This window comes from Castor canadensis, chromosome 14 (genome assembly GCF_047511655.1).
Source record: "Castor canadensis chromosome 14, mCasCan1.hap1v2, whole genome shotgun sequence".
Lineage (NCBI taxonomy): Eukaryota > Metazoa > Chordata > Mammalia > Rodentia > Castoridae > Castor > Castor canadensis.
The window spans coordinates 3239942-3263060 of NC_133399.1; the positions used below are offsets into that span (position 1 = coordinate 3239942).

The 23119-nt window shown below is 38.4% G+C and overlaps 1 protein-coding gene and 1 non-coding gene across 2 annotated transcripts in view; one reads left to right on the forward strand and one right to left on the reverse strand.

The window, feature by feature from the left end:
- Window positions 1-19270, forward strand: part of LOC109680894 (uncharacterized) — an 85181-nt gene extending 65911 nt beyond the window's left edge. Inside the window, exons 3-5 of the mRNA XM_074053683.1 lie at window positions 14484-14610; window positions 14822-14873; window positions 15525-19270. Coding sequence (XP_073909784.1) covers window positions 14484-14610; window positions 14822-14873; window positions 15525-17454 — 2109 coding nt within the window. The 3' untranslated portion in view covers window positions 17455-19270. The remainder of the gene's footprint in view (window positions 1-14483; window positions 14611-14821; window positions 14874-15524) is intronic.
- On the reverse strand, window positions 8818-8920 carry LOC141417063 (U6 spliceosomal RNA). Its single transcript, XR_012441690.1, has one exon. It is a non-coding gene; the product is annotated as a U6 spliceosomal RNA (small nuclear RNA).
- Window positions 19271-23119: the final 3849 nt, after the last annotated feature.

A 23119-nucleotide genomic window follows, 5' to 3' on the forward strand; every position in this document is an offset into this window, starting at 1 on the left:
AGCACGTAATATAACACTTGAGCCATGCCTCCAATTCCCAAAATCAATTATTTGTAATGTTATCACATATAAATGTCCAAAATGAAAATTTTCAAAATTATTCTGGGTACTTAAGAGTTGCTGATAATGAAATGAAGAATGAGAACAACTTAATATAAGATGGGAGGAAGGATCTAGAGCCTTCCAAGATAACTGCACTGATGCTGGACCTGCGTAATGTTACTTGAAAGTGGATAGCAGTTCTTGTTTATTTCTCTGTTTACTAGGCACAGGTTAATTAAAAACCAGTCAGCATTTAGGTTAAGGGATATTACAAGAGACATGAGAATACGTGATGATAAAGCAGTTAGTTGTTCATGAAGACATAAAAGTACTGAATAGGTATGTTCATAAGCAGTGTCACAAGTTAAAAGAAAGCAAGAGGTTATCAGACTACATGTATGTTCATCAATCCATAATTTCCTTCTTGGGAGGAAATTATGTCATGATGTTTGACATTCCAGGCTTACATGGGCAAATAGTTAACAAGACCCGATCTACAAAATAGCCAGAGCAAAATGGACTGGTGGTGTGGCTCAAGCAGCACAATTTTTGCTTGGAATGTGTGATCTCCTTAGTGGAAATCCCAGTCCCAGTGAAAAAAAATTATATCAACATTTCTATACATGTGTACATGAGTGATTAAGAAGGCAGAAATCAGTTCTCTAAAGACTAACTCAAAACCTTATCATGTAAGCAGATTCAATTAGTTTCACTGAATTTGTCAGGGAAAAACTGCAGAGTAACAATTACTTCATGATCCAATGGAATATTCACAAGGATATGCCATGTTCTGACCTGTAGGTGAAAACTTCACTAATGTAAATCTGTAAAAATCAAGGTCTGGAATTTCCTGAGGAGTGTTGACAGTGTGAATCTGCAGACTAATTTAAAACAGATGAACCACATGTGAATGAGTTTGAGAGTTGTATCCTTCCTGGGGTTATGACGTTGGTGGTTGAGGAACTGTTGTTTCCAACATGTTTTTATTTGAATAGATATCATGGATCAGCACAAAACTATTTATATATGGAGAAAATCAATATATGTCAGTCTTTTAGAAAGCAACATTTAGTTGTTAATTTTCCACAGGTTGTTTCTAGAATATTGTTTTATAATGAAATGCTGATTACTTAGAATGTAACTTTAATAGTATTACTTTAGGGGGAAACCCCCAAAGTAAGAAATGTAGACATTTCAATCAAGAAAGGTGATTTGGTCTCAAATAGAGGGAAAAAAATGTATAAGAAAGAATTTGGGTATAGGCAAACATGGAGATTGTCAAAATCAGGTCTGTCATGTGATCATCTTGGTCTTGATTGTTTCCTTGTTTATTTGTTTTATTTTTAGGGACTGAGGTTTGAACTCAGAGTTTTGCATTTGCAAAGCAGGTGTTCAACTGCTTGAACCATATCTCCAGTGTATTTTGCTCTGAGTATTTTGGAGATGGGCTCCATACATGAAATAAGTGTATTACTTTTTTGGCACTGGGTTTTCATTTTCCTGGGTGCAATTGGTTAGAATGAAACTTGAGGTGTGAAAAAGCCCTGGCCATCTCCAGTTTCCAGAGTTTAAGCATCAGCCCTACATCAACTTTCTCTGTTTTAGCATTCTCTCCTTAACTGACATGATGAATTTTTTCCATGGGATATTGAGTCTGGAATTCTCTGAGTAAACCTGTTGTCCCATTTTCAGGAGGAGTATGTCAGGTTACAGTGAGTATGATACAAGGCAGGTGCTGGGTTCAGAGGGCCAGGAAATGTTCTGTTGAATATAGTTATCCCACAAACTAAAACATATCTCCCACAAAAGAAGCCTGATTGACAAGGGCTGCTGGATTCTTTCATTTTAAACTCATCAGCTTAGAGCCCTGCCCACCATCTTCCCATCACTCAGGGGCTGGGTGGTGGGCCCTGTAACCAAAGCCAATCCAAGCAGCTTTGTAATGGTTTGCACCACCCATCTGCTGAGGAGCTACGATGGTAGGCGATTCACTTTGCCTTCCTTATTATTGCTATATTTGCCATGATCCTGCTGCTGGAACCTTGCTGGTGCTACACAGCTCCAGCAGCTGCGTGACATCTTCTGACTGCAGGTGCATAGGGAGTAGGAAATGGAAGGAGGACAGCTGGGCATCTGCAGTGCTGTTTTGAGGGACTCTTGGAACCAGAAACAGAGGTGGTTTTGACTGTCCATTCCATTCTCACATCTGAACCATGATGATAGTGTTGGGGCCTTAGGGTAACTGCTACCTTGAGGGTGCCAGTGGGTATAAAGCCTTCTACCACATCCTGTGTCCTGTGAAGAGACTTCATCTCAGCCCACAGCCCTGCTGGGATACTCTGAAAATTCCTGTCCTGCAGAATGAGGTGGCTGGGGAGCCTCCCCAGTACTTATGGAGTTTGTGCCAGGACAAGATGCTCCTGTGCAGTGTCCCCATAACCCCTTATTAGTACCTGGCTTCCCTTTGAGTCCATCAGGTTCAAGGGAAACATGAGCTATCCTCTGCCCTTACCCCTCAATGCAGTGCTTCTTATAGCTACCAATAAGTCCCTAAATTTCCACTAATCCCACACAGTGCCACATTCCTTGGAATCCACACATGCACATGTTGGCTTCTCAGTGGAGGGGACACTTTTTGCCCTTCCTGACTTAACTGTTTATTTTCCACAGGTTGTTTCTAGTATATTGTTTTATAATGAAATGCTGATTACTTAGACCATGAGTTTCAGACAATTACTGTAGGGAGACAGACCCAAAAGTAAGGTATGTATGCATCTCAAGGCAGAAAGTCTATTTGCCCTCAAAGAGAAGAGAAAACAGGAGAAGAAATAAATTGGGAGTGGACAGTCATGTCGATTGGCAAGATAAATTTTTTTCCTTGGTCTCCTTTCCTTGTTACTTCTTTTATTTTTGGGGATTGAGGTTTGAAATCAGTTTTGCATTTACAGAGCAGCGGCCAACCACTTTAACCTTATCTTCAGTCTATTTTGCTCTAGTTATTTTGGAAATGGGGTCTGGAAAGCAATTTTTCTAAGCCGATATTGAATGTAATCCTGATGTCAGTCTCATCAGTATGTATTTTTACAGGGAGGAGTTAGCAGTGCTAGGATCTCTGTGCTCTTTTTTTTGTTTGTTTGTTTGTTTTTCACTGCATTGGGATTTGAACTCAGGTTCTCACACTTACTAGACATGTGCTCTTACCACTTGACTGACTCCACTTTCTCTTTTTTGTGATGGGTTTTATCAAGATAGAATCTCAAGAAATTTTTCTAGCACAAGCTTTGAACCAAGACCCTCCTGATCTCTGTCTCCTAAGGAGCTAGGATTACAAATGTGAACCATAGGGACATGGATTCTTTGTGATCTTATGGTGACTCCAAAGTATGACTTGTTTGATGACTCAGGCTCAAATTTGTTAAATTCCTGTAACAATTATTTACAAATCATTTTGAAGATATTTGCACTGATTTCTTTGGCATTTGGAAAGTGTGTGGGTGAGTATCTGAGTGTGCAAAGGAGTATGGGAATAATGTTAGTTCTGTGCTCCTTTTTTACCACAGAAATGATTGGATGTGTGGGTTAGTTGCAGCTATTTATGAAGGTTACAACATTCGGAATATATCATTCCACCACTTTCCTTTTGTTTTGAGATAGTTGGTTAGACAGTGTAATTTGTGCCAATAGAGACAAGTCTTTGAGTTCCAGGCTAAGAGAAAGACACCTTTATGTTTTCCCTGAGGAGGCAAAAAGTTGGTGTATTTGGAAGGCAATGTGGGTGTCTAGTATAAATTGAAAGTTTTGGTTCTTACACGCACAGGAAATTAATGTGAGTCAACTCCCTGTATAGCTATCCTTATCTCAACCAGCAAAAACCCTTGTTCCTTCCTATTGTTGCTTATACTCTCTCTACAACAAAATTAGAAATAAGGGCAAAATAGTTTCTGCTGGGTATCGAGGGGGTGGGGGGCAGAGGGAGGGGGCAGAGTGGGTGGTAAGGGAGGGGGTGGGGGCAGGGGGGAGAAATGACCCAAGCCTTGTATGCACATATGAATAATAAAATTTAAAAAAGAGAAAAAAAAGAGAAAGTTTTGGTTCTTATATCAGTTTCTGTCACAGGGATTCTGAAATCCTTGAAATTTCTGAGGGAAGTAGGATTATATTTGGTTTCTTTCCTAAACCCCATTGAGGGAATGTTTGCATTTATTCTAATGACTTGTCTCAGGGTGGCACCTCTCTATGACTTTAGGAAGGTGACTAGTGTGTCCAGATATAGTAAACATGTGCTATGTCTTGTTGTCTGTTCCACACTGCCCCAAAGTTGGAGGGACTGTGCTAAGTCTGGACGGCGTCAGATTTGAATTGAAGAACAATACTTAGTATCTGAAAGTTGGTTGGTGTTGGTAGCACCACACATTTGTTATCAGAGGTGATGGCAAAGAAATGCAGCACAGGTTATAATATTTGATGTCTTTGGGGTAATGTTGCCATAGAGTCCATTCTTGGTGCTTATGTCTTGTGTGAGATGAACACAGGCAAGGTACTGAAGTTGAGCAAAACTGAAGCATGGTTCATGCAGGAAAGAGTACACATTGAATAGACTTCATAGGCAGCAGTTAGACATAAACCATGTGGATACACTAAGCAATCCTACAATGGTGGAAGAGATCAGAAGGTTTCTGAAAAGAAACATTGCAATTAATACATCTCAGTGTACATTGACAAAGATTAGGACAGCTCACTAAGGTCACAGGATGTCAGAAGATGACTCTGAGTATTTCACTCACCCTAAAGCAGGGGCATGACCACAGTTTCTGGAGCAATAGATCTTTCACAAAGACTCAAGCCCCTAAACCATATCCCTTGTGGTGAGGTTGACCCAACAGATTTTGCTCATTTTAATCATGTAAAGTTTCCCTAGTGTTCTACACTGTTAGCAGAATATTCTTTTAGGGTAGAGATTGTGGGATTGGTGCTCTGTAGATTATGGATAATTTAAATTTCTTAGGAAATTTTGATAGTGTATGAATTTATCTGAGGTTTTATGGATGTTTGCTTATTCTGTGATTTGCCAATGCATGGAATATTCTAATTTATTACACTTGTCCATTTAGCATTAAACAGCTTCTTTGTATACTGATGTTTGTACTATACTGATGACCTGTGGTGTTGAGCATTTTTCCTACTTGTTCCTTCATGTTATTCTCACTCCCATCTCACCTCTCATCTCTCTGCCTGTTATTCTTCTTTTGCTGTTTCTTTGTTCTGTGTAAATGATGTTCTTTTATTAATTTGAAGTTCAGGTGGTTATTATAATTTCAGCAAAATGATGTGCTGTGCATTTAGCTGGTGTAGTACAATCTTGCTGAAATCCTTTATTTACCTATTTAGTCACTTATTTATTACTCAGGATCTTGTGATTGATAAGGCAAGCAATACATGTCCAACAGGCATGGTCCTTTATTAAATGTATTATCACATTTTCTGTCCCCCTTTATAATACAAAGTACTTTAATTTCCTCAACTTGTAAAATCCTTTCCCAAGTAAGTTAAATGTATTTCAAATAAAGATGTGCAGCTTCATGGACAGGGAACTTATTTTGGTTTGTTCCCCACTGTTGTTTTTTAACCCATCTATAACTGCTCTTACTAATTTTTCATAAGGTATGAGCACCAAGTCCATGGTTCATTTGCAATGACTTTAAGCAAATGTTTTCCTTGAATACCTGTCATGAGGATGAAAGTAAAGAGTTTTTGTTCACCTCTTAATTTCCTAATATGGTTTTTCTTCATGTGATCTAAGTTCTTAGCTTATATGTTTTTGTTTCTCTCTAAAGATCTTTCAAAATTTACAAACTTCAGATACCGGTGACACATTCTGTGAATTTTAAAGTGTTTTCTTTCTGTTCTGGCTGCATAATTTCAATCTTTTTCATGTTGATTTTTTGTTCTTCTTGTTCTAGTCCACCATTGAGCACCAATAATGATGGTTTCGTTGAACTTGTTATAGATCCATCTTCATAATTTCTATGTAATCCTTTGATGATGTCTCAGTCTGTAATGATATTATCTTCTTTGTAAATAGTATTTCTACTTTGCTGTTTCTTCAACAGGCTTGCCTACATTCCTTTGATTCTACTTTTGTCTGTTCCAAGAAAGGATTTGTGAAATGAGTCCACCACCTGAGATTTTTCAGCAATCAATATTCTCATTCTGATTACAGAATTTTAGACACAGGGCCCAAGCTCCTGAGAGTCCACATTCTAAATCCAGCTAATTACCCTTCAATTTCAAACAAAGAAGCATGGTGAAAGCAGGGAAAGGAGAATTATTATATGGCTAGGGATATGCTGTGGGATGAGCAGAGTAAGTATTGAAGTCATGTTCACCATCTGCAGGGTACAGACATAAGATATAGATTTAAATACACAAGGAACTGGGGGTGGGGACCAAAGATATCCATAGTTAAACAGTTCCAGTTACAGGTGTGGTCTAGTTGTATAACTCAGCTGTACTTTTGGGAGAGGTTTTGCAGTTGTTATCTGGAGGATGGTCCATCCAAAGGAGTGTCTACTCTTGGGGGAAGCTTTGGATATCTCCTTCCCAAATTCCAAGGGGGTTGCAAGGTGACTGCCAAGAATGGCACAGGGAAAAGACTAATTGAAAATGGAGAGCTGCCATGTTTTTTCCTTCTTTTAGTTAATTCATAGACTGGTATGGAGTCCATGCTTTTCAGCGAAAGCAGTGTGAGGAACTGTTACGATGGTTTTCAACTGAGGATCCACATTTCTTGTCTCTTCGTACTTTTTGTTATTTGTTCCTTGTATGTGGAGAGTGGATATGATATTACCTTCATGAATAGTTGTTCCATTTTCCTGTTTCTTCACCATGTTTCCCTTTCTCTCATGAGGAAACTTTGCACTATCATACGCAACAGGTATTTCACATGATTACTGGTTCAATTTTGGTGGTACTCAGGTTTGAACTCAAGGACCCACACTTGATAGGCAGGCACTTTCTCCCTTGAACCACTCACTCCACCAGCCCTGTGATTTCTAAAATGTTCAACTTTTATCTTTCCCCTTTCAATGTATATATAAGCATATGATATCCATGGCTATATACTTCATGTGGCTCCCACAAGACCTCATTCAGGAAAAACCATGAATCTTAAGGGTTCATTGTGTTCTGTATTCTGAATTTACTCCAGTTTACTTCTACCATATGTACATTTGGTTTAAGCATCCATAATGTGAAATCACATGCAGTAGGCTATATTACTGTCTCCAAAATAATATCCTTGTAACATTAGCAGTAATCAAAAACCTTAATATTTTGTGCTCTGTATCTTGAATTTCCATGTACTTGTCTCATTTCCCCCATGACTCTGCCCAACTTATGTTAATGAAATGCTAGCTCTCCACAAATTTTAAATTTTTACTTACCAGAAAAATTCTGCAAATTTCGTGCTGTTTTTACAATGTGAGCATTGCCGTGTATTTTGCACTCTCATCCTATAGGATCCCTCTGAAGAACATAGCTGAGACATGCGAATAATCATAGTTATCACAGGGAGAGTGTTTGAGTTTACTGTCCTATAGGCTCCTGGTCATAGACATTGTAGAAACATGCAAATAATTATGTTTATAATAGGAGCAAATTCATTACCTACAGTAGGATGTTGTTGATGTAAATTGCATCAGAGACTTCTCCCCTTTTTACAGTTAAATTGTTGAAGTTCATCCCAATAGTGGTCACCAGATATTAGTAGACATGGAACTTTTCTCATGCATGTATAACATTATTCAGTCTTACGACACTTGGTGTTACTTTTATGGGAACAAGTAGTAGGAATTTGTAATGGGAAGCGCTAGAATCCCAGTGAACAACATACAATTGTTGGAACCTGCTACCAAACAGGTGTTTATGTTCTACTCTCAATTTAAAAATAGTTCCAGTGAGGTGTCAGAAGTACTATGTGATGTGTGAATGTAAATGGTGAATGAGAGTGTGATGACCCTGAACTGAAGTAAGTACTTCAAGGACCCATTATCATGTGACTTTCTTGCAAAGACAGTCTCTATCTCAACTACTATGACTTTCACATTTTTTCTTGTAGATGGTGTGGGATGTGGTAGGACCCACTGACCTTTAAGCATGTAATGCCACTTGTACTTGGCTTGGTTTCCTTCACAGGAAGGATAGATGATGTTATGAAGAGAAAATCTGACTGAAAAAGATGGGCAAAAGGGTTCATCTTTCCCATAAATGGAAATGCACCATGGATTGAAACTTGTCATTTTACTTACTGCTGTTTTACAAACATCTTCAGTAAAAACAGATAGACAACAAGTTTCAGGTCCATCAAGCAGTACAGCAAGATCAGGGCAGCCTGGACTAAATACAGAAACCCTGTTTCAATAAATAACACACAAAATATTTTTAAAAACAAGTAAAAGTCCAGTGAAAATTCTTCATGTAGTTGAATGCAGTATACATAATATAAACAAATTACAAATTTGTGCAGAGCAGTCCAGACAACAAAACAAAGCTATGAATGCATTATTTGAGCATCAGCTTTGCTTTATGTTTATCATTCTGGTTCCTACTTGTATACCTGGCTGCAATGTAACTTTAGGCAGAATGACTGCTATAGCAGTTAGACATTGGCAGCACCCTACTTCAAATAATAACAGCTTCATAAAAGAAAGTACATGGACTAATGTGACACAATTTTGTTAGATATATTTGAGTTTCATGGATGCTCTCTTTTTTAAAAAAAATATGTAATGCTTCAGGAATTTGCATGTCATCCTTGTGCATGGCCACGTTAATCTCTGTACCATTACAATTTCAGTGTATGTGCTGCTTAAGTCAACATGATACTGTTTTATTCAGATAAGATCATTTGATACTTTGATTTAAATCTGTGTTGGATTTATGAGTGATTCAGATACATTTTTCAAATTTTTCCAGTACGCATTAATTTTATGCAACATTTCAGTTTGTTTCCCTATCCGTGATCCAAATGCAGAGATTTCCTCTGTCCCCTTCATATCTGATCAGTTTCCCACCAAATGAAGCTCTGCCTTAATCTCACTTGAGGCCTTTCCCATAAGCTAGATCAGTACTCTAGGCCAGCACTCACTGGATCAGCAACTGACCCTTGCTGGGATTTTACAGAGATAGGACTATTCAGGGACCTTTCAGTGCTAAAGTTCCAGACTTAGGACCTTATCAGTATGGCCTGGCACCACTGCACCTTGACTAAATGCCTAGAAGATGAGAGAACATTCCTCATGCCAGCATGATGAAGAGTCCATATGTCTTTAGACTCTACACTGACAGTAGTGTTCATTGTGCTTCCTGAGTCTCTTTTTTCTTTCATTTCAGCCCCTGCTCTCTGCTACACACTGAGTCTCTCTTTATCTTCCAGTGTGCACTATGTACACATTGGGATGTTCATATATTTCTGTCTATTTTCTATGAAACTGCACTGCATGTTTTGTGAGATTCTTGCTTTCTATTACTTAAGTGTGTTCCCTGATCCTGTAGATGCCACAGGCTTGCTTTTTTTTTCTCTCTCTCTCTCTCCTGAACCTCAATTGTCTACTTTGTATAGGGTGCTGTCCACTACTGAGCCTTCAGTGCCTTCCCATCAATCCCCAATTTGAAAGATAATCCTTCACTGTCTTTCAGGCTCTATGCCTCAGAGTTACTAATAATTCACTGATGCACTAGTCCTTTCCACCATATTCACATTTATTAATAACTTGTGGAGATACTGATCCCTTCACTCAATCATATTTACATGTTTTATGTATTATTGATATGATATGCTTTTGTTTGTTTTTCTTTGTTTTTGTGTCTCTATTAGAGATGATTTCTTCACTGGCAGACTTTCTTAAGTTGTAGAGCACTTGCCTACCAAGCAGCATGCAGCCTGGAGTTCAAAATCCAGTACTGGCAAAAAAAAAAAAAAAGAGAGGGAGAGAGAGAGAGAAGAATGATTTCTTTGTAGTTTCCACAAGGGTTGCATAAAATATATTATGGCTATTCAAAATTTAGCCAACAAAACTTACCTTTAGTTGAATATAAAGACAATTTACTTTTATTTCCTTCCCATTACACATTCAATGTTATTCCTTTCACACTTTACATCTCTCTATACTTTATATTCATTAAGAAATAGTATGTTTGTTTCATTTTAGTTTTTGTTTCTCACTGAAGTTAAAAAAATTTTTTGGTAGTTCTAGGTTTTGAACACAGGGCTTCACATTTGCTAGGCAGGCACCCTACCACTTGAGCTACTCTGCTAGCCCTGAGGTTAAAAATTGTTTACACTCTGACTTAGAGTATTTGAGAATTCTAAAAATGACTAAAATTTACTTTTATCCAGTGAGATTAATACCATTTTCATGCCATTTTAAGGTCACTTTTTTTAATTTTTGCTTTTGTCATCTTAAGCTGTCTCACCACCTCCTTAAGGAGGATACCCACAGAATATTCTAAACCAATCAGCTTTGATAAGTGCAGGCCTTAGAAGACAAGACTGAGGAATCCATTATTGAATAAGGATGAGTGAGTTTTAGTGCTGTCCTCACCTAAAGTCAGTTTCATGGTCTTTCTCTTTGTGTATAATTGCTGAAAGCACAGTTTTGGTTGACTTTATTACCTAGAAATACCACCTCATAGAAAAAGTGCTTACTTATTTTATATTCTTATTCAATGAATGAACTCTTCATATACTGTTAAAAGGAATGAAAATCAGTGAGACTTTATTAGCATATATTAATTATGCAAATTAATGGATCTCAGGGTTTTGCACTTGCTTGGCACGTATTGTACTTCTGGAGTCACACCTCTAGCCCATTTTTCTCTGGGTTTTTTTGAGATTAGTTGTTTCCTTTTTTTTTTTTTTTTTTTTGGTTTTTTTGTTTTTTGTTTTTTTCGACATGGACTAGCCTGGACCCAATCCTCCTCATCTTGGCCTCCCAAGTACTTCAGATGATAAGCAATGGCCATTGGTGCCTGGCTCAGTATGACATTTTCATATATCTATGTGGTATACTTTGTCACAAACACTGTTTTACACACTCTTCTCACCCTCCTGGTTTTCCTCTTCCTTCCCTCAAATAGTCTCTACTACTTTCATGTCTTTCAAAATAGTCATCATATGTCACATAAAAACTCTTCCTGCATAGAATTATTTACAGATCTCTCATTCATCCTTGATCTTGATACTCATGAAAATACTAATTTTGCTTGGCACCCGTGGATCATGACTAAAATCCTAATTACTTGGAAAGCTGTGATTGGGAAGATTGTGTTGAGGGGTAGCCTGGGTGAGGAAGTGACCCACATCTTCTAAATAATGTGAGCAAAATGGACTGCAATAGGACACCTGGTTTAGAAGCAGCAAGCCATGAGTTCAAATCCTTTTCCCACAATCTAAAACAAATGAAAAACTAAAATATATACTTTACTGTATACCTTTCTCAGACTGGTGTATTTACTATTAGCAAGAGAAACTGGTGTAACTGAAGCAGGTTCTATAGTCATTCATGCCCAGAACCTGTTAAGAAAAAAGGTTTCTGCTAGCAAAAAAGGCCTTGGTATTTATGCATTCTTCCTGGATTTGAAGGATGACATTTACTAGGAAGAGACTTTCTAATGAACTGAGAACTGGGTATATAGTTAGGGAAACAGCTAGAGAGAGAGTGACATATATGAAAATGAATAACTCCACATAAGCAATGGATTTTGGAAGGTATTACCAGGATCCATAAAATGGAAGGAATGGTAGCTACACCTGATGGGCCTGGAGGATCTTCTTATTCAGAAAATAGAAAAGCTAAGGGAGAAGGTGCTACTCCTGATGATTTTGAGATCTTCAGGGAAAGAGGCAATAGGATGTCCTCAGAAGCTGGTGACGAACTTGCAGAATGAAAAAAGGTGTTGAGAATTATTTCTAAATTGATCTCATCATGTTTGAAATGGCAGATTCCAGGTGAGAGGAGCATAAGAAACAGTATACTAGTCAGCTTTCATTCTGTAACAATTTCTTGTGGTAGTGAAGCTATAGGGTTCAAGTTCTTTTTTACTTCCTAGTTAGGGAGGTCCCATCCATGATTAAAAGGCTCTATTGAATTTAGACATGGGGCCTAGCAGCATATAGGATGAAGAGCATGTGGTGGAGCAAAACCATAAATACCATGTTAGGGAGCAGAAGAGCAAAAGTAGAGCAGGGTCCAGTGAGCTCCCTTGATGGCTTGTCCCAAATATCTGAAGACCATACTGAGCCCCAACTCTTCCAGGTTTGAATACCATCCAATAGTCAAGCAAGGGACAAATCCCTCACTCATTTGCCTTTGGTTGACACTGGTTCAAACACCACCAGGTAGGAGGGAATGCGGAGTGGTTTGTCAATAAGTAGGAAGTTACAGCAACAATAAGGAGTAATACTTTCTGTATATGCAGATGTGTTTTTTCTATCTGTTCCAAGATTGTACCTTTATTTGGGGCATTTGTGAATGCCCTGAATTAGCTAAGTGTTTAGAAACTTGTCTCAGACCAAGGCCAGGTCCCTGGCCCAGTTCTTCTTATGGCTATTATAAATAAGTAAACTGAAGCTGTCTTCACATTGCCAAGCTCACTGGAAAGACTGTGTACGTGCATGTGGGGTTCATGGCAAAGGGAAGATGTTGGGAAGGTGTTGAAGGTTGGAGATGTTTTTACTCTCTGACACAATTGGAGTTGTCTAGATAGTATGTTCAAAAATTAATTTCAGATAGAGGCAGCACCTGACCTTACTGAAGTTACAGTATCAGAAGAGCATCAACTCTGAGGTATGCTGGGTCTCACGGGTGATGTTCAGCAGGACTGTACTTTCTAGGGAGGAGTATACTTTAGTGGATAACTATGGGAGAGGAAGGACAACAGAGGGGGCACCATCAGCTCCTGGACCAGATATCCTTTCACCTGAGCTGAGAATGTCTTTCAGGTGACAATAGAATGGGGTTGTTGTAGTACCTCAGTTTGAGGGTAGGTCATAGACTTCAGAAGTTTAAGAAGGAGATACAGTTCAGGAATGTTTGCTTATGAAGTATTCTGTTTCTTCTGACCAATTAAGGTAATGTTTTTGAGGCAGAATGTAGGAATCACAAAAGTATGACCCTTACTTTGTTTTAGATTTACTGAGGAAAGACATCTAAGTGTAATGGGAACACAAAGGATGGTGTTTTTTAATCACATGTGTTTTCTACGATTACTTTGCTTTGGTAGTATTTTAGCTGTTTGTATTTTCTTTTTTTGTGGGAATATGGTTTGAACTCAGTGTCTAACATTTGCTAGGGAGGAACTCTGCCACTTGAGCTCTGCAGCAGCAAGTTGTTTGCATTTTCATTAAGGGAGATGGTGTAATCAGTGTGTACCTTGTGACAATTGAGAAAGCCTGTAAAGTACAGAGGAGGAAACAAGATACATTTGCTTCTGTCTGCTAGAATACACATTTTTATTACCTTGAGGGTTTATTTTGGCCTATGGAATTGTTGTGAGAGCTACAACTTCTTTTCTAATTAATATTTGTGCTTGCTTTTGTATGTTCTTACTTTTTTTTTCTTTTTTTTGCAGAAGTAGGGCTAAAACTCAGGGCATATACCTTGAGTCATTCTGCCAGGCCTTTTTTGTGAAGGTTTTTTTTTTAAGATATTGACTCAAATACCATTTGCCTGGGCTGTCTGCAAACCATGATCCTCCTGATCTCTGCCTCCTGAGTAGCTAGGATTACAGGTGTGAGCCACTGGCACCCAGCTTCTAACTTTTTTCTGTGATAATGGGAAAATTTCTCACACAGAACAGGTGTGAGAAATCCTTGTCCGTAAAGACAAGTGACTGAAGTCGTGTTTGTGACCTGTGTCCCCAGTCTCAGGAGGATGAAGATGCTGGACCTGCTTGAAGCAGTGGTGAGGGACTTTAGCCTCCCCAGTACAGAGCTGGAGTCCGGGGTCTTAGTTGCCTGCAGTGCCTTTTGGTCCTCCATCTTCTCTGTAGGGTGTGGATCTGCATAGTTGAGCAGGACAGTGTCATGCTGTACTCTACCTCTGGGTAACCTCATCCATCCTGGAGCACTCAGTTCTCTCCCTAGATGAGATGATGACAGGAGGTAGTAAGTTCCCAGCAGGAGAAGCTGTGATCCTTGGTGTTCCCAGTGCATGATTTTTTGTGACCATGTTCTGCTTTGAATGTAACAAATAGATCCAGTGAGATGTCAGAATTACTATGAAGTGTCTGTGAGTATAGATGGGGAATCAGAGTATGATAAAAATGAAATGCATTGAATATGTAGAGACCACATCACCATGTGAATTACTATGCAGAGGTTTTCTGTTTCCACTGCTATGACATTCACAATTCTTATCACAAATGTGTGTGGGACATATTAGGAGCCACTGACCTTTGAGGATGTTACTGTGAACTTCACCCTGGAAGAATGGGGCTTTTTGGATCCTTCCCAAAAGAAGCTCTACAAAGAAGTGATGCTAGAAACCTACAGCAACCTCTCCTACATAGGTAAATGAAGCATTATTAACTTATTCAAACTGTGCACTGCTGTTCTGGCTTACTGTTGTTGCCTGGTGGGGTGTTTAAAAAGGGACAGTAATGGTACATATACATGCATGATCATATTATACCATGAAAATACTGAGCTTTCAAATTGTTCTTTCATATTGATTAAATACTAATGATTTCTCTGTGTCTATATCTTATCTTACAAACAAAGGAGAAAATGAAAATATTGAAGAGGTCTTCAGGAATCCCAGAAGAAATATGAGGTAATTGGTACTCATAACCAAAACAGTGAACATCATATGTGGCATGACAAGAAGATTGAAAACCAAGTAAATGAAACCCCAACTTCCTGTTGTAAATTGATGAAATTAGTGAAAATTTTCTCTAAGGCTGGAAAAATAAGTTAAACATCAGAATCAGAAAATTTAAAATGTGGTATGTGCCATTATTCATAAAATATTTTGTTCCAAGGAGTCACAAGAGACCCTGTCCAATTGCTCAATGTACAAAAATTATCAATAAGTTTGTGCACAAACTTACTTAACTATATTAAATTTCCTCAGAGTGGGAGTATCATGTGCACTGGCATAGACTGGCACACTTTTCAACCTATCTCCCTCATGTTCATTCTTGTACTTCACAATCCAACATGCTTTTGATCCAAGGCATCTCAGTAAGCACTTTAAGTGTATTTTAGTGTAGTAAAACTCATTCAGTGTTGTCAAACACCTAACATGGAAATAGTATTATGGAAACATATGTGAACACCACTCTTTTGATAATAGCTGATCACAGGCCCTACTGCAGAACATATAGTACATTTGTGTCCATAAATCCTTATAGTAATGAATGCCATCACTTCTCTTAACAAGTCATTAATAACATAACAATGATAATCTTTGTCTGTTTTACAGACCTGAAGTGTTTGAGGGACTACATGAACACAAACAATGTATTCAATGTGGAGAATCCTTTCAACAGACTCCAGAGAACACTGTAAGCAAGGAAACTCTGCTTAGAACAGCACCATGTAAAAGCAACATTTGTAATACTTACGGGAAAACCTTCCCTGATCGCAATGCTCTTCTAATCCATGGAAGGAAACACAATGCGAAGTCTCAAGGATGGAAGCAGTGTGGAAAAGCTCAACCTTATACCCTTCAAATTCATGAAACAACTCACATTAGAGGGAAACACTGTGGATGTAAACAATGTGGGAAAGCCTACACTTGTTCCAGTACCCTTCATGTTCATGAAAGAATTCACACTGGTGAGAAACCCTATGCATGTAAGCAATGTGGGAAAGACTTCACTCAATCTTGTACCCTTCAGATTCATGAAGCAACTCATATTAGAGGGAAACCCTATGTATGTAAGCTGTGTGGGAAAGCCTTTAATAGAGCCAGTCACCTTCAGAGACATAGAAGAACTCACACTGGAGAGAAACCCTATGTGTGTAAGAAATGTGGGAAAGCCTACACTTGTTCCAGTACTCTTCGTGTTCATGAAAGAACTCACACTGGAGAGAAACCCTATGTATGTAAGCAATGTGGGAAAGCCTACACTTATTCCAGTACCCTTCGTATTCATGAAAGAAATCACACTGGAGAGAAACCCTATGAATGTAAGCAATGTAGGAAAACCTTCACTCAATCTTGTACCCTTCAGATTCATGAAACAACTCACATTAAAGAGAAACCCTACAGATGTAAACAATGTGGGAAAGCCTACACTCGTTCCAGTACCCTTCATGTTCATGAAAAAATTCACACTGGAGAGAAATCCTTTGTATGTAATCAGTGTGGGAAAGCCTACTCTTATTCCAGTACCCTTCGTATTCATGAAAGAACTCACACTGGAGAAAAACTCTATGAATGTAAGCAATGTGGGAAAGCCTTCACTCAATCTTGTACCCTTCAGATTCATGAAACAATTCACATTAGAGGGAAACCCTATAGATGTAAACAATGTGGGAAAGCCTACACTCGTTCCAGTACCCTTCATATTCATGAAAGAACTCACACTGGAGAGAAACCTCATAGATGTAAGCAATGTGGGAAAGCCTTTAATCGAGCCATTCACCTTCAAATACATGAAAGAACTCACACTGGAGAGAAACCTCATGGATGTAAGCAATGTAAGAAAACCTTTAATCAAGCCATTTCTCTTCAAATACATGAAAGAACTCACACTGGTGAAAAACCCTATGGATGTAAGCAATGTGGGAAATTCTTCACACAAGCCAGTCACCTTCAATATCATGAAAGAACTCACACTGGAGAAAAACCCTATGGATGTAAGCAATGTGGGAAAGCCTACACTCAAGCCAGTTACCTTCGTATTCATGAAAGAACTCATACTGGGGAGAAACCTTATGTATGTAAGCTGTGTGGGAAAGCCTTTAATGGAGCCAGTCACCTTCACAGACATAGAAGAACTCACACTGGAGAGAAACCCTATGTATGTAAGCAATGTGGAAAAGCCTTTAATCGAGCCACTCACCTTCAGAGACATAGAAGAACTCACACTGGAGAGAAACCCTATGGATGTAAGCAATGTGGGAAAGCCTACACTTGTTCCAGTACTCTTCGTGTTCATGAAAGAACTCACACTGGAGAGAAACCCTATGTATGTAAGCAGTGTGGGAAAGCCTACACTTATTCTAGTACCCTTCATGTTCATGAAAGAACTCACACTGGAGAGAAACCCTATGTATGTAAGCAATGTGGGAAAGCCTTCACTCAAGGCACTAACCTTCAAGCACATAGAAGAATTCACACGCAAGTGAAACCCTATGGATATAAGCAATGTGGGAAAGCCTTTGCTCATTCCAATCACCTTTGAAGTCCTGAAAGAACTCACACTGGAGAGAAACCTTATGGTATAACCAATGAGGTGAAAATATTCACATCCTCCATGCCCTTAAAGGACATAACAGTAGAGAGAAAGGCTACGGATATGAGCAATTTCCATTGACATTAACAAATGTGAATTCACTATGCAGAGAAATTCAATGAATGTAAGGAATGAGAGACAACCTACCCTCTATCCAGTATCCTTCATCCTTCATACTCATCAAAGAACTCAAACAGGACAAACGCAATGGATGTAAGCAATGTGGAAAGCCTTCCTTAGTTCTAGTACCTTCATGCACCTGAACAAACTCATGTTGTAAATAAACACTTGGGACATGTCAAATATGGTAAAACATTCAGATATCCCAGTTTTCTTGAAAGATATGAATGATCTCAGAAATGCTATCAACATAAGCAATGTGGGAATGCCTTCACCTTTTCCTTTAATCTTCTTTGACATGACACAGTTCACATTAGATTACACAGTGCTACTCATGTGCATAATGAGGCTAAGCCTTCACACATTCCAGTGCACTTCCAAAACATACAAAATTATGAATGCAGAATAGTTGAATTAGGAAGGCAATGTGGAAAGTCTTCATTCATTTCCGTGACCTCAAACATGAACGTCCTCACATTGGAGAGAAAATCTATAGGAGTAAGCATAATGAACTTGTCTGTATTCATTCCGTTAACCATCAAACAAATGAAATAATGCAATCTGTGATGAACATGGCAGAAGTAACATATATGGGACTGTCTTCTCTCTTTCCCATTACCAAAAAATATATATAAGATATTACACTGGAGGGAAACTGTATTGAAGTAATTTGGGAAAGCCTTCACATACCTGCTTCCTTTTAGCACCATGAAGGAAATCCATTCTTGCACTCATGAAAATACCCAGTTCACATGACTTTTGTTAGCAAAACATGACATGTCAACTGCTTTCCTCCAGAGATATGATGAAAGGTGGTATGAAAAGAAAACTTGATTCATGTCTTTGTCCTTGAAGAGAAGGGACACTACCTCCAAGCCACAGGTCTCATCCAGTTCATTTTCTCCTAGTTATTTTGAACCAAGGGTCTGTGAACTACTTGCCCAGGCAAATACCAACTATGATCCCCTCTTTCCAACTATGTCTCACCCTCTCAAGTACTAGGATTATAGGCCTAAGCCTGTGGTAATTGGATTATACATTCTTAGAGATCCATGGGAAATGTATTTCTAAATTTTTCTCTGGGAAATTTTTATGCTTCTTATACTGGTGCTAGCCTATAAACACAGGATCATGGGATCCTGCATGAATAGTCTTGCTTAAATGATAGGAGGAGTGCCTTCTTTTATGTGGGAGTGGAATTTGGACTCAGGGCATCAAATCCCTAACTTTAAATCCCAGTATGTCCAATGGAGAGAAAGGATTTAGTGTACCTTCATGTAATTCTTTTCAGCACCCATTGTTTCTGGGATCTTTATTTCTAACCATCTTTTTCTTCTTTCCAAGAAGTCATTGCAATTTTTGCAGTACTAGTGTACATGTTATATATTATGCAAATATTATCCACATTTCATGCTCTCGTTTAGAATGAATAATTTCAAGTGCTTTAGGATGAGGTGTGGAACTGCAAAGAACTGCCTAAAGAGAAGATTCTCAAAATCCAAGTCATCTCTTATATGTGAGGAGGAGGTGTGACTTAAGCAGTGAACACCTGCTTTACAAGTGCAAAGCCCTGAGTCCAAAACCCAATTACACCAAAAAATGTGAAATACATCTTTGTTGGGAGAATTAAAGAATACTGAAACTATCAATTATAAGATTATTTTCTAAAGGATGGCAAAAAGGAAGTATCTGATTTCACAGTTTCAGATGGAATGCCAAAAAGGGGGGGGGGGTATTTGTTTTGGTAAACTTTGATGATGGTGACACCAAGGATAAATTTGTAATTTACAAATATCATAGTGTGTGCTGGTTTGGGGTGTCTGATGCCTGTCAACTCATCTACTCAGGAGAAAAAGATTGGTAAAATCATAGTTTGAGACCAACCTGGGCATAAAGTTAGTGCAAATCATCTCAGACAATAACTCTGTATAGTGATATTTGCAAACAATTCCACCTACATGTAAGGTATCTGTGGGAGGATTATAGTATGAGGCAGCAATGGTCAAAATGGGAGACCCTATATGAAAAGCAACTACAATAGCACTGAATAACTTAGGAGCCTTGCTTGAGCTCCAAATGCCCGTGTCCATGGTCAAAAATGCATGACAAAGCCTGTCAGAACAGAGCAAAACAGTGAAGGATGTTGTCTGTGGGACCTTGTCACAGACTTCAGCTATTGGTGGGCAGTTGTGTGGGTACAGTGGAGTGGACATTTGGGGAGAAATAGAGGCCTGGAAGAGCCTCAGGGTTTTCCCTGCATGACAGTGCTCCAGGGTAGTCAGTGAGCAATGGGTGTGATAAGCTATGTTTCTGAACAGTCTGTTAACAAAGGCCCCTCCTTATCTAAGGAAAAAACAAAGAAACATGGATTCTATTCTCTATGTCATGACAAAAACAAGAACAAAAAGACCATACCTTAAAATGTTCAACATCAGAGCTAATGAACACAAACCAGATATAATTTTTAAAATCTTGTTTAATAATAGATAAAATTAAATGTTTGCCACTCCAACATTTGACAAACAGCACAATAAATAAGTACACATCCTTGAAAGATCAAGTGAAAAATTCATGTACCATCAAATTTTCCAAACAATTTTATTTCATCAAGTACCCATAAAAGAATTTTTCCCAATTTTATACAAAATTTATGAAATTTGCATGCTAAGGCATCATTTCATCATTAAAATCTTACATGTAAAAAAGCAAACAATTCCTAACTGCTTATGTAAACAGCAATTTCACAGAAAATAAATTATTTAAGGCAAGAACCTCAAGGCACTAGTGACTGGATCAGTGTGCTATTCCTGGCTGTGCTGATCTATAGGATAGTACCCTCCAACAGCAAATGCTGGGGCTTCTTCATTCCTAAAAAATTTGTCATGACCCCCCAGAATAGGGACCTTCTTTGAATTATGCATCTGTGCCCTTCATGCTTATTCCTTCTGAAAATAGGACAAGTGTATGAAGGGAATTGAATGTACAGAGTCCCACAGAGATATGACGTCAGAGAAAGAGGGATAAGAACATCAGGCAAGGGTACTGCAAGTGAATTGAGGGCTCATGTCCACAATCAGGAATTTGGAACTAGGCAGAGGGCTGATGCATTCTCAGATGGTTTTCTTTTTGTCTGTTTTTAGCCATGAAACTGAAAATGTACCAGATATACATTATTTAATGTATAAAGTACTGTTATATGGAAACAAATTATACAAAGGAATCAAGTACAATGAAAGGCAACCTTTGAGCTAGCTCAGAGAAGGAGGCTTCATTGCACAGGGTCAAAAGGCAACCCCATATTTCCATGCTTCAACACAGCTCCAAGGGCGAAGAACACAACTGATCTATGTGAGGCCTAAGTTCCTACTGATGATCAGAGAAACGGGAAGATATAACACTGGGAGCCCATCTCCTAGTGACAAAACTGTACATTTGAACATCTTATATTCCTTACATAGACCATCTCAATTCAGTTACTTTAAGGTTCTTATCAAAAGAAACTGCCAAATCCAAAAACCCAGTCTCTAGGAGACTACTGAAATGTGGCTTTCTTGAGTCTGAGCTTCACTGATTTTCATCATGTATTCAAAGAGAAGTGTGAATCTAGAAAAACTATGCATGTTAAAATTGAAATGCTGTACAGAAAATGGTACCAGATAACCACAATAATACTTTCAGAAAGGAGAGAACACCCTCCAGCTCACCCAATTTCAAACTCTCTTATTGTGGAATACAAAACTGTGTTGAGTTCTACAGATCTACATTATTTAAAGTGCATATTATAGTACAGGATGTTAATAAAAATTGTTTTATCAGGCATTGACTAATGAATTCTGTAACAATTTCATCCAGTTGGCTGATGAGCATGGTTAGTTATCATTATTTTCTGGGTTTTTCTGTTGTTTATTTTTCCTGATTTTTTATGTAAGAACAGGGCTTTAAATTCATGTCTTTATGCTTGCAAAGCAAATTCTCCACCACTTAAGCCACACATTCAATATTTTAGCTCTGGTTATTTTTGGAAACAGGTTGTCAGGAACTATTTGCCCTTCACATGAAACATGAAAATAGATGAATCCTTCAGAAAAGAAATGAATAGCTTGGTGACAGGTCAATTGCCTAGCAGGAGCAAGGCCATAGTTTCCATCCCAAGCAGTTGAAAAACCTAAACTAAACAAAATAAGACAAACAAAAAAGAAATGAACTAAAGGAATTCAACCTTTAATTAACCCTACAAAAAGCACAGGACACCTTTATTATTTGTATTGGTTTCTTCCTAGTTTTGCCTTGCCTACTGCAAACCAGCTAATCAGTAACTGAGACCCCTTTCCAACAATGGTTATTTCAACTTCCAAATTAAAAGATCATTAAAATGCACAATACAGATGGGAGAACTTGTTGGATCCTGGTGGCTCACACCTGTCACCCTAGCTACTTGGTGGCTGAGGTCAGGAGGATTATGGTTTCAGGCCACCCTGTAGAAATAGGAGACTCTATACATAAATAACTAGTGAAAAATAAGCTTGAGATAGGTCTCAAGTGGTAGTGGTCGTTTCTTTGAAAGGGAAGTTTTCAAGTCCCAGTCCCACCATAAAAAGAAAAAAATCTTTATCTTTCATATGAATTTACCAAATTGTTTAATTTGGCTCACTAGGTCTATTAGATCTATTCTGTCACTCATTTACACCCCATTACATAACTATCCATCAACATAAATACGGTCATCTCATTTTGAGTTGGAGCAATGATTACTGAGTTTTGATATTAAACTGTTTGTCATTGCATCTCCCCATGGCCAAACATTTCTATGTGCTTGATCTAGTGCTAGCAGATGAAGAGCTTGGTTATGGCTCACCTGTTCTGAGAACCAGGACAACTCAGAGTAAACACAGGCAACTATGCACAAAAACCACACCTACTGGTTGATAGGCAAACACTACAAATAGGATACAAAGGTAACCAAATAATTCTTATAAGAAAAATGCTTAAACGAAATGCTAACAGGAATATAGAGGACTGTCATCAGCAAACAGCACATGTCATCATACTTCTACATAAGATAAAGGGCATATAAGAATGTTGGGGATTTTTGGTGTCACGTCTTTGTAAAAGAATTCACCAAGAATAGAAAATAGGATGTGCAAGAGGTTTACTTGGGAAGCAGTGGGCAACTGTACACAGGGTAGTCCTACTGCTCTGATATGAGAGTTGGGCAGGTTTGTTAATGTGATGCAAAGCCAAAGAAAATCAAAGGTGCACCCTCTAGTAGGAACATTGCACTGAGGATTATGAGAACTGAAGCTTTTATTGTGGTCTGTACAATGGGGATGGATCATTCCTGGAAAACTGGTTTATGTGTCATTAACTCTCATAGTGTGAACTAGATGCTTGCAGCTCAAGCCTTTAATGCTAATTGTTAGGGTGAACATAGGGCAGCTACATGAGGAGTGAACGCTTCCTCATCACAGTTGGCTTACTGAAAACTCTATACCCA